General features: G+C 55.2%; 1 protein-coding gene across 1 annotated transcript in view; it reads right to left on the bottom strand.

Annotated features, from left to right (window-relative positions):
• CSMD2 (CUB and Sushi multiple domains 2) overlaps window positions 1–12,366 on the bottom strand; it is a 90,373-nt gene that overhangs the window by 26,709 nt on the left and 51,298 nt on the right. Inside the window, exons 24-30 of the mRNA XM_059868782.1 lie at window positions 11,622–11,810; window positions 10,421–10,567; window positions 9,571–9,759; window positions 7,821–8,006; window positions 5,844–6,038; window positions 3,518–3,691; window positions 1,934–2,107 (exon numbers count right to left, since the gene is read on the bottom strand). Of these exons, the coding sequence (XP_059724765.1) occupies window positions 1,934–2,107; window positions 3,518–3,691; window positions 5,844–6,038; window positions 7,821–8,006; window positions 9,571–9,759; window positions 10,421–10,567; window positions 11,622–11,810 (1,254 nt within the window). The remainder of the gene's footprint in view (window positions 1–1,933; window positions 2,108–3,517; window positions 3,692–5,843; window positions 6,039–7,820; window positions 8,007–9,570; window positions 9,760–10,420; window positions 10,568–11,621; window positions 11,811–12,366) is intronic.

Raw genomic sequence — 12,366 nt, 5'->3', positions numbered from 1 at the left:
CCACCTGAGCTCAGATTGAAATCCCAAATTTCTGCTACCCCCAAGGTCTAATGTGTTTAATAACTCAGAATTCCAGAATGGTTTGGGATGGAAAGGAGTTTAAAGTCCATCCCATTCCAGCCCCTGCCATGGGCTTGAGAGTAAATTCCACCCTTTCCAACCATTCTTCGCCCTAAAATCTCCATCAGGATCTCAGACACCCCCAAATTTGTCCTCCTTCTGCCTACATGACCACCCCACAGCTCGGGGGTGTGAGCTCTGCCCAGCCCCTTCCAGGCCCTCCTGGCAGGAATCTTCCCCCCAGGGCTGAAGGAATGACAAGTACTGATGCACACAGGAATTTAAGAATAGAAAGATTTGATGGAACTAGCCAATAAAATAATTGGCCAGAAACCAACCAACTGGAAAGACACGTGAGCTCTGTAAAACTGTATAAAAAGGAGTTATGTGAATAAAGAATAAGTTTTTTCCTGCATGAAGAAAATGCAGTCTTGATAAAAAAATCATTCTGAAGGTGCGTGCAGGGCCACCCCACACCTCGACCACCCCACAGCTCGGGGGTGTGAGCTCTGCCCAGCCCTTCCCCAGCCCCTTCCAGGCCCTCCTGGCAGGAATGTCCCCCGGGCTGGAGGAGTGACAAGTACTGATGCACACAAGAATTTAAGAATAGAAAGATTTGATGGAACTAACCAATAAAATAATTGGCCAGAAAGTTACCAACCAATTGGAGTCACACATGGGGTATGTGACTAAAACTTCTTAAAAATGAGTTATGTAAATGAAGAATAGTTTTTTTTCCTGCATGAAGAAAATGGAACCTGGATAAAGAATCACCCTAAAGGTGCATGCAGGGCCACCCCACACCTCGACCACCCCACACCTCAGGGGTGTGAGCTCTGCCCAGCCCTTCCCCAGCCCCTTCCAGGCCCTCCTGGCAGGAATGTCCCCCCCAGGGCTGAAGGAATGACAAATACTGATGCACACAGGAATTTAAAAATAGAAAGATTTGATGGAACTAACCAATAAAATAATTGGCCAGAAAGCTACCAACCAATTGGAAAGACAGGTGAGCTCTGTAAAACTGTATAAAAAGGAGTTATGTGAATAAAGAATAAGTTTTTTCCTGCATGAAGAAAATGGAATCTTGATAAAAAATCACCCCGAAGGTGCGTGCAGGGCCACCCCACAGCTCGACCACCCCACAGCTCGGGGGTGTGAGCTCTGCCCAGCCCCTTCCAGGCCCTCCTGGCAGGAATGTCCCCCGGGCTGGAGGAGTGACAAGTACTGATGCACACAAGAACTTAAGAATAGAAAGATTTGAGATTTGATGGACACTAACCAATAAAATAATTGGCCAGAAAGCTACCAACCAATTGGAGTCACACATGGGGTATATCACTAAAACTTCTTAAAAATGAGTTATGTGAATGAAGAATAGGTTTTTTTCCTGCATGAAGAAAATGGAACCTGGATAAAGAATCACCCCGAAGGTGTGTGCAGGGCCACCCCACACCTCGACCACCCCACAGCTCGGGGGTGTGAGCTCTGCCCAGCCCTTCCCCAGCCCCTTCCAGGCCCTCCTGGCAGGAATGTCCCCCCCAGGGCTGGAGGAATGACAAATACTGATGCACACTAGAATTTAAGAATAGAAAGATTTGATGGAACTAACCAATAAAATAATTGGCCAGAAAGCTACCAACCAATTGGAAAGACAGGTGAGCTCTGTAAAACTGTATAAAAAGGAGTTATGTGAATAAGTTTTTTCCTGCATGAAGAAAATGGAATCTTGACAAAGAATCACCCCAAAGGTGCGTGCAGGGCCACCCCACACCTCGACCACCCCACAGCTCGGGGGTGTGAGCTCTGCCCAGCCCCTTCCAGGCCCTCCTGGCAGGAATTTTTCCCCCAGGGCTGAAGGAATGACAATACTTACGCACACAGACAGGCGTTTTCCCGGACCAGCGGTGGTCCTGCTGGCAGATGCGCACGGACATGCCGATGAGGCGGAAGCCGGGCTGGCACTGGTACACCACGCTGCCACGGTAGTTGTAGTTCTCCCCGTTGATCTGCCCGTTCACAATGGGGCTGGGCACGCCACAGTGCCCCGCTGCAGGGGGGAGAACAGCAGCAATCAGCTGGAGAGCCCAGCAAAGGCGTCCCCAAAGGGCATCGCCCGGATCTCTGCGGGATTGGGGTTTGGAGGTGGTCAGGCTGGGGTGGGCTGGAAGGGAAGGCAAGGGTTGTCCACAGGGACACCTTCCAACATTCCTGTTCACTCCAAGCCCTGTCCAGCCTGTCCTTGGACACCTCCAGGGATGGGGCAACCACAGCTTTTCTATGCATGGATGGGGTTTGGAGATGGCCAGACTGGGGTGGGCTGGAAGGGAATGCAAGGGTTGTCCACAGGGACACCTTCCACCATGCCAGGTCCATCCTCTCCTTGGACACCTCCAGGGATGGGGCACAGCCCCAGCTTCTCTGGGCATGGATGGGGTTTGGAGATGCCCAGACTGGGGTGGGTTGGAAGGGAAGGCAAGGGTTGTCCACAGGGACACCCTCCAACATTCCTGTTCACTCCAAGTCCTGTCCGACCTCTCCTTGGACACCTCCAGGGATGGGGCAGCCCCAGCCTCTCTGGGCATGGATGGGGTTTGGAGATGGCCAGACTGGGGTGGGTTGGAAAGGAACATAAGGATTGTCCACAGGGACACCCTCCAACATCCTCATTCACTCCAAGTCCTGTCCGACCTCTCCTTGGACACCTCCAGGGATGGGGCAACCACAGCTTTTCTATGCATGGATGGGGTTTGGAGATGCCCAGACTGGGTTGGGTTGGAAGGGAATGTAAGGGTTGTTCACAGGGACACCTTCCACCATGCCAGGCCCATCCTCTCCTTGGACACCTCCAGGGATGGGGCACAGCCCCAGCTTCTCTGGGCATAGATGGGGTTTGGAGATGCCCAGACTGGTTTGGGTTGGAAGGGAATGCAAGGGTTGTCCACAGGGACACCTTCCACCATGCCAGGTCACCCTGTCCAATCTCTCCTTGGACACCTCCAGGGATGAGGCAGCTTCTCTGGGCAAGGATGGGGTTTGGAGATGCCCAGACTGATTTGGGTTGGAAGGGAATGCAAGGGTTGTTCACAGGGACACCTTCCACCATGCCAGGCCCATCCTCTCCTTGGACACCTCCAGGGATGGGGCAGCCCCAGCTTCTCTGAGCAATCCATGCCCTGCTGTCTATAGGGAACAATCCAGCCCAACATCCAACCCAAACCTGCTCTCTCTGACCTCCAGGCTGCTGCCTCACCACTCTGCTCTCACAAACCACCATCTCCACCCCAAAACTCTCCCAAACACCTCACACCTCCCGAGGATGCAGGAATCCAACTCTGCCCCCCTTTTACACCCGCTGCAGACCCCGCAGGGCGGCTGTCAGTCCCGAAATCCCCCGTTCCCTCCCCAGGAGCCTTTCCCACAGCCGTGGGTGCCACGGGAGCTCCCCAGGGGTACCTACCCAGGCACCTGACCTCAGCCCCGCTCCAGAGCCCGTTGGCCATGCACTCCCTGACCCGGGAGCCCACCAGGGTGTAGCCAGTGTTGCAGGAGAAGATGGCAGTGGCCCCGTAGCTGGTGAGGGTCCCGATCTTGTTCCCGTTGGGAGGGGTGGGCAGGTCCCCACAGGAGATAACTAGGACAGATCCCAAAGGAGAGTGAGAACACAGGCTGGCTTTTGAAGGAATGCATGCAGGCACAGCACCAGGAGTTGTTGTTGGGGTGGGAAAGTTCATGAAATAATTCCAGGAATTGTAATAAATCCAGAGCTGTGTTAGATGAGGTGACAAAAATAAGAGCTGCTAATATTCGTGCTTCAGGACACAAGGGAAAAACTAAAGACAGGCTGGGAAGGAACCAAAGGATTTTTTCACACCAGAACTTCCTCACTCAGGAATATTTTTCTGTCATTAAGCCTGATTCCCAGAAAACCCAGAGAATCATGGAATGGGGTGGGTTGGAAGGGACCTTAAAGACCATGAGTGGGGACATCTCCCACTAGGCCAGGTTGCTCCAAGCCTGACCTTGGAATGGCACAAAGTTCCTAATTAAAAGTGACACCCAGCTTTCCCCACAAGCCGAAATCCCAAGATCTGCAGATCCCAGCTGGGTTTGTGGGATGCAGGAGCCTCTGCCAACCCCACTCCCCCTCAGAACTCCAGCTCTTGATTTCATCTTCATTTTCTCTGCCTTCAAGCTCTGCCAACCCTCCAGAGCTCCTGCTGGGTGCTCCTGACCTCGGGGCACTGCCAAGATCCTGTCACTTGGATTGAGGTGGCAATAAGGCTGAGGGAACAAAGGGAGGTCAGGCTCCTGCTCCCAGCTCCAGAGGAAGAGCTGGCAGGGGGAAAAGTACATCTGTCACCCACGCCAGCAGTCACAGCTCCACAAACAAAGGCAGGCAGCAGGGAAGGAGAGATTTTGCTGCCTCTGTCTGCACTTGGAGAGAAAAGCTCTCCACCTGTGACAAAAGGAGAGACGCAAAGCCCAGCAGTGGTGTCAGAACAACTGAGAGCTGCCGGTGTGCCCCGTTGGGTTTGATTTGCAGGTGACACTGTTACCCTTGTAAACCTGGCGCTCGTGTGAGAGCTGAGGCTTGACAGCAGAATTCTTTATTTCTCCTCCTTAAAAGCCCTGACTTCAGAGCAGCTGTGACAGAGAAGCTGCTGGGACCCCACAGCAACAGCTGAGCTGAAGGGCTTGAGATCCCAGGGAAGTGCTGGGATTAAACCAGGAATCACATCCAGGCATCTCCCTGCATCCCAAATCCCTTCCAGCAGCTCTGCTGTCTCTGCCTCAGCTGCTGCCAGGAGTAATTGAGTTCTACCCCACAGCAGGGACACTTCCAGGGATGGGGCAGCCACTGCTCCTCTGGGACATCCATCCCAGCCCCTCCCTGCCCTTCCAGGGATGGATTTCCTCCCAAAATCTGCACCAAACCATCCCATCCCATACCCCAAGGACACCATCTCCTTGATTACCCATGGTCACCCACCAGCACCATCCCGAAACCCCCGAGGCTGGGATTTGCTGACCCCAAACACAAACCCAGCCCTGGGAAATCCATCCCATCCCTTCACTGCCCTTCCAGGGATGGATTTCCTCCCAAAATCTGCACCAAACCATCCCACCCTGTACCCAAAGGTATGATCACACACCAGCACCATCCTGAAACCCCCGAGGCTGGGATTTGCTGACCCCAAACACAGAACCAGCCCTGGGAAATCCATGAAATCCATTCCATCCCTTCACTGCCCTCCCAGGGATGGATTTCCTCCCAAAATCTGCACCAAACCATCCCATCCTGTACCCAAAGGTATGATCACCCACCAGCACCATCCCGAAACCCCCGAGGCTGGGATTTGCTGACCCCAAACACAAACCCAGCCCTGGGAAATCCATCCCAGCCCCTCCCTGCCCTTCCAGGGATGGATTTCCTCCTAAAATCTGCACCAAACCATCCCATCCCATACCCCAAGGACACCATCTCCTTGATTACCCATGGTCACCCACCAGCACCATCCTGAAACCCCCGAGGCTGGGATTTGCTGACCCCAAACACAAACCCAGCCCTGGGAAATCCATCCCAGCCCCTCCCTGCCCTTCCAGGGATGGATTTCCTCCCAAAATCTGCACCAAACCATCCCATCCCATACCCCAAGGACACCATCTCCTTGATTACCCATGGTCACCCACCAGCACCATCCCGAAACCCCCGAGGTTGGGATTTTCCGACCCCAAACACAAACCCAGCCCCCGGTGCCACCCTGGGGTGCCCCTGCTCTTACTTTTACAGGTGGGCACGGGCTGCCCGATGCTCCAGGTGCCGTTGGCCTGGCAGCGGATGACCCTCTGGCCCGTGTAGTAGTAGCCAGGGTCACAGATGAGCATCAGCTGGGCGTTGTAGTGGTACTGCACCTCGTAGGTGAGGCGCCAGCGGCCGTGCTCCACCGCGATGCTGCCCACGTCGGGGCACGTCACAGCTGGGGGAGATGGCACGGGGGGGATGGCACGGGGGGGATGGCACACGGGGGGGAGAGGGCAGAGGGGGGAGATGGCACAGGGAGATGGCACGGGGGGGATGGCACGGGGGGGAGATGGCACGGGGGGGATGGCACGGGGGGAGATGGCACGGGGGGGAGATGGCACGGGGGGGAGATGGCACGGGGGGGAGATGGCACATGGGGGGGATGGCACATGGGGGGGATGGCACGGGGGGAGATGGCACGGGGGGAGATGGCACGGGGGGGGATGGCACACGGGGGGGGATGGCACACGGGGGGGGATGGCACGGGGTGGGGGGGATGGCACGGGGTGGGGGGGATGGCACGGGGTGGGGGGGATGGCATGGGGGGGGATGGCACGGGGGGGAGATGGCACACGGGGGGGAGATGGCACACGGGGGGGGAGATGGCACACGGGGGGGAGATGGCACACGGGGGGGAGATGGCACGGGGGGGGGATGGCACGGGGGGGGGATGGCACGGGGGGGGAGATGGCACACGGGGGGGAGATGGCACACGGGGGGGGAGATGGCACACGGGGGGGGAGATGGCACACGGGGGGGGATGGCACACGGGGGGGATGGCACGGGGGGGGATGGCACGGGGGGGAGATGGCACGGGGGGGGATGGCACGGGGGGGGGGATGGCACGGGGGGGGGGATGGCACGGGGGGGGGATGGCACGGGGGGGGATGGCACATGGGAATTGGCACGGGGGGGGATGGCACGGGGGGGGATGGCACGGGGGGGGATGGCACGGGGGGGGATGGCACGGGGGGGGGGATGGCACGGGGGGGGGGATGGCACGGGGGGGAGGTGGCACACAGAAATGGAACGGGGAATGGCACACAGAAATGGCACAGGGGAAATGGCACACAGAATGGTTTCAGTGAGGTTTAAGCCCCCCAAAAAGTCCAGGTATGGTGGTTTTTAATGAGGGGTGTGTCATGGATATATTTTATGAAAAATCCTTTTTCTCCTGAGAAGCTGAGAGGCCTCAGAAATGAAATGTAAACAATAATTATCTGCTGCTGTGGAATGCAACAGGTGCATCTGTGATTGGTCCCATGTGGTTGTTTTTAATTAATGGCCAATCACAGCCCAGCTGTCTCGTCCTCTCTAATCAATCACAAAATTTTATTATCATTCCATTCCTCTCCTTTCAAGCCTTCTGATGAAACCCTTTCTTCTATTCTTTTAGTATAGTTTTAGTACATAATTTTCTTTTAATATCATATAGATTATAAAATAATCAATCAGCCTTCTGAACCATGGAGTCAAGATTCTCATCTCTTCCCTCGTCCTGGGACCCCTGTGAACACCACCACAAGGGGTGTATCCCCTGGTGGGGCTGTGGTTGAGAATTGAAAGGAAAATTTTGTGGATAATATTGTAAGTGGTGATGATGAAATCCAAAGAGACAAACCCCCTGCAGTGGTGTTAAAATCACAAAATGGGAATCAGGGACACCTCATTGTCTGAGAAATGTAAACAAAAGTGAGCTGGGGGGAGCAAACTTGGGGTAAATGACTTTATTGGGAGATGAACCCCCAATATGCAAATGGCCCAAACTTATAAAAGTGTGAAACCTGTGACCCATCATGAATTTTGGGCGCAGCCCTGGGGGGCTTTGTCTGCCCTAAATGTCCCTGAAGGCTGTGCAATAAATAGAACAGCTTTTCACTCCCTCAGCCTTGTCTGGCCTGTGTTTTCAGGCAGCCCCAAAGGCCTGCCTGCCGTGCTGTGCCCCAGCCCCACTCACCCAGGCACGGAGGGGGCTGGTTCCCGTTGCTCCACACTCCCTCCTGCAGGCACTCGGCGCTGGGCTCGGCGCCCGGCTGCAGCTGGAAGCCCTGGTTGCACTGGTACACGGCCTTGGTGCCCACTGTGTACTCCTTCCCAAAGACAACCCCGTTCCTTGGGGCTCTGGGAATGCCACAGGAGAGAGCTGGGAAGAAAAAACACCCAAAAAAATTATAAAAAAAAAAAAAAATCAGGGAGCTGCTGGTTTTATCCCAAACCGAAATCCTGAACTTCCCTACAGACACTGTGGGGAGTGCCCACACTTCACAAAGGACTAGCTTTTGCAGAGCCAACCCTGAATCCCAGTTTCTCCTGGCTCACACTTCCCATAATGTCTGTCCCACAAGATGCATCAGCAGAGAGCTCTGAGTTTCCACAGACACAAAGGATCCGACAGCGGGAACGCTTCGTGCCCACAGCCACAGCAGCACCGGCCCCAAACCCTCCCCAGGAGCACTTCTGCACTACATAAGGCAGCAAATCATGGAATTGTGTCGTGGCAGAAGGGAGGATAAATTCAGCCTCATGGCTGAGGAGGTAGAGGGGAGGAATTTGGGGGAAAAAGGGAAAAGCAGGCGCGGGGCCGGGCGGCTGCTGGAGGTGGCAGCGCTCCCGAGGGGAGGCACCATTCCTGCTGGGATCCTGGGCTCAGGGGCAGGGCAGGGAGGGGACAGGCAGGTGACAGCCAAAATACACACAGAATCACAGCCATTTCTGCTGTTACCCTTTTTCCCAACCCTGCCAGTGCTGGAAATGTCCCCGGATCTGCTTCTCCAGCAGCATGAGGAGGAGGAGGGAAAGCAAATCCAGGTCTGACTCCAAACCCAGCCTGAGGTTCCCATCCCTCTCCAAGCCTGGCTCTGGGGGAAAGGGAGATCCACTTCCCTCCTGTCTGGACAGGGTGGGATACCAAGGGAAGAGCAGCCTGAACCTGGGAAACTCCAGTGGGAAGCTCCTGAAGGCTCTGTGGGGTTGGGAGAGGAGCAGAACCTGCCAAGAGACACGGCCCTAACCCCGATCCCAATATCTGCCTGTGCTTCCACACAAACCCATTCCCTTCTGGAGCAGCCCCTGCTCAGCTTCTGAGCCACTTCAACCCATTCCCCCTCCTGGTGCTCCCTGTGCACAAAAGCAGGGCTGGAGAAGCAGGAAAAGTCCCTTTTTGGTGACGTGGAGCCCAGTGAGGGCTGGAGAGCCCAAACTTTGCATGTGCAGCAGCCTCAGCAGAGCCCTGGGGCTCTCCCCATGCAAGGCCCAGCTTTTATCCCACTCCTGCCCCAGCCTGGAGCAGGAGCCCAGAGCAGCTGGCAGGTGCTGGAGTTCTGAGAGGTGTCAGCAGCTCCAGAGGCAGGATCAGGCCCGTCCCTGGCGGCACTGATGGTGACAGGAGTGTCACTGCAGCGAGCTCAGGGCTGGCCAATCCTCTCCAAGGCCTGGTGTCTAGACAGGCTGCCAGGCTGAATACCAATGGCTCTCCCAGGGAAAAGAAAGCACCTGGAAAACCCAACCTTCTCCCTGCTGCTCTTTCCCAGCTCTCAGTCACTCCCTCCCCTCTTTGCCATCTATTCCCAAAGCCTGGCAGGTGAGGATCACCCCTCAGCACTCCCAGCCTGTTCTCAACACAGAATTACCCAATCCCAATATCGTTTTTTTTTCACTGCTTTTCCAGGGACTCTCAGAACTCAATCCCAGCCCGTCCCTGCTCTCACCTTGGCACAGGGGGGTGGCTTCCCTCCAGTGGAAGTGGCCCTGGGGGTGCTGGCTGCAGGTGGTGGTGCTGTGTCCCACCAGGCGGTAGCCGGCGTCGCAGCCGAAGCGCACGGAGCTGCCGGGGCGCAGCCCCGAGTGGCTCAGGATCATCCCGTGGGCTGGTGGCTGTGGCAGGCTGCAGTAGGGAGCTGGCAAGGAGGGCAGGGAAAAGCAAACCAGTCAGCAGCAGGGTCATTCCCTTCCCACTCCCAGGAATTACAGGGAGCTTCCCCAAAAAGCTCAAAACAAAAAGTGGCGATGGAGAAACGCGGGGTGGAAGCGGGGATGGAGCGCGGGGCTCTGGTCTGAGCCTCACCCAGCTCCAGGAATAAGGAGTCATTCCTGGTAATTAATATTCCTTAATTCACTTGCTGAGCAAAGCCTGGACAGACTTTTCCAGTGCCTGGCCACCCTCTCACCCAGAAACCTTTCCCAATATCTAGTCCCTGGCATCCCTGACTCTCCACATCAGGCTTCTGATTCTGAAGAGTGGTTGGGAAATGAGCCAAAGCTCCAAGGTTTCTCCCTGGAATTTCTCCTGATTGTGATCCCAAAATCCTGGTCCTGGCTGTTACAGAGTGGCTGAGACGGAGCCAAAGCTCCAAGGTTCCTCCTGGACAGACCCTGCCCTTCCCAACCTCGCGTGTTTGGAAGGGGAGGTTGGGAAGGGCAGGGTTTGGAATGCGCCCGGCTTTGTGCCTCCCCTGCCTTGGCAGCTCCTGCCCCGACAGCTGCACCTCTGCAGGAATCCCATGGATTCTCCTGGCTGTGGAGCTGCTCCTGCTCCTGGCAGAGGCAGCTGGGACTCACCAGAGTAGCGGATTTTGAAGCCTTTCCTGTTGTAGGCGTGGTCGGAGGACCAGCGCAGGAAGACGCTGCTCCCGCTGCTGGTGACGGTCAGAGGGGCTGAGTAATTCCCGCTGAGGGACAGCAGCAGGGGGCTCTGCCCCGAGGGACCTGCCACGAGAGGGGACAGGGAACAGGGAGATGTCACAGTGTGGCATTCACATTCCCTGGAAAAATCCCTTCGCCCAGGATTTTTCTCCTGGGAAGCTGAGAAGCCTCAGAGAAAAGGAAAACAAGAATTAACTGATTTGCTTTTCCTGTGTTTTGCTCACATGGAATGTGTTTAAAAGGAAAACAATTCTGATCTCATTTGCTTCTCCTGTGTTGTGCTCATGTAGAATGTGTTTGGAGATTGTTCCACTGGATTCTGCTGGGAGTTGTTTTCACTCTTTGGCCAATCAGGGCCAAGCTGTGTCAGGACTCTGGAGAGAGTCACGAGTTTTCATTATTATCTTTTTAGCCTTCTCTAAGTGTCCCTTCTGAATTCTTTATTTGGTAGAGTACAGCATTCTTTAATATAATACAGTATCATAAAATAGTAAATTAGCCTTCTGATGGAGTCAGATCCATCATTCCACAAATCCAACACCACAGCAGCCATGGAGCTCAGTGGGCTCAGTGTCCCTGCAGGAGGAACAAGCACAGGGAGATTTCCCTGAGGAAAGGCAGCTCCCAGCTCCCTGTGGAGCTCCAGGGCTCACATCCAGCTCTGGGATCCAGAAGCAAAGCAGATCACAGGAAAAGCAGGATTTTGCTCAGGTCCATGGTGACCCCAGGAGCACCAGCACAGCCCCTGTGCCTGCTCTGTTTATCCTCAGAATCCCCTCCCCATTCCCAAGAACTCCTGGGGCTGGAGAATCTGCTCCCCGTGGCCTTCAGGGATGGGAATTCCCACTTTCCCAACTCACCCCCTGCAGCAGTCTCTGCTGATATCCCTCTCCCAGGAGTTTCCCACCTCCTGCCCCTTGGAAAAATCCTTCAGATCCATCCCAAAAAAATCAAATTCCTTATGCCAGGAATGAGTGAGGAGCTTTCTGGCAGGCCAGCAGGAGGTTCCAGGTGGGAAGCTGGCTCTGGAACGCCCCTTCCCCCTTGACTGCCATGGGATTGTGGAACCCAGGGAAGGTTTGGGGTGGAAGGCAGGTCCGAGGGGGGAATCTCTCACCATCAAAGATTTCAAACTCATCAAACTGCTTCTCGCTGAGGAAGTACTCGATGGTGAGGGAGATGTTGTAGCCTGGCTCCACCTTCACCACCCAGGAGCAGGTCTGGAAGTGGGGGTAACTGCCCAGGAAGCTCTGGCTCAGGATCACCCCGGTGGAATCCGTCATCAGCTGGTTCATGGGGCAGTGCACTGCGGGTGGAAAGGAACATCCAGGGGGATGAAGGTGAAATGAACATTTTCCAGAGGAAGGATGGAAGCACAAGGTCTGTCCTGATGAGGCAGCTCAAGGCAGAGCACCACCCCTGCACTCCTCGATCCCTGGGGCTCAAGGAATCCCAAAATCCCAACAATCCCAACAACTGTCACACTCAGAGAGTCCCAAAATCCCAACAATCCCAACAAATGCCACACTCAAAGAAAGGATCAAAAGCAGCAAACCCAACAAACCATTCCCACTGCCTCGATCCCTGGGGCTCAAAGGATCCCAAAATCCCACAATCCCAACAACTGTCACACTCAGAGAATCCCAAAATCCCACCAATCCCAACCATTGTCACACTCAAAGAATCCCAAAATCCCACAAATCCCAACAACTGTCACACTCAAAGAAATGAGCAAGAAGGGCAAAGCCAACAAACCATTCCCACTGCCTCGATTCCTGGGGCTCAAAGAATCCCAAAATCCCACAATCCCAACAACTGTCACACTTCAAAGGATCCCAAAACGCCACAAATCCCAACAATTG

Source organism: Haemorhous mexicanus, chromosome 27 (assembly GCF_027477595.1).
Source record: "Haemorhous mexicanus isolate bHaeMex1 chromosome 27, bHaeMex1.pri, whole genome shotgun sequence".
Classification (NCBI taxonomy): Eukaryota; Metazoa; Chordata; class Aves; order Passeriformes; family Fringillidae; genus Haemorhous; species Haemorhous mexicanus.
The sequence above is the reverse complement of the archived record's forward strand: the minus strand, read 5'-3'. Positions and strand labels throughout refer to the sequence as shown.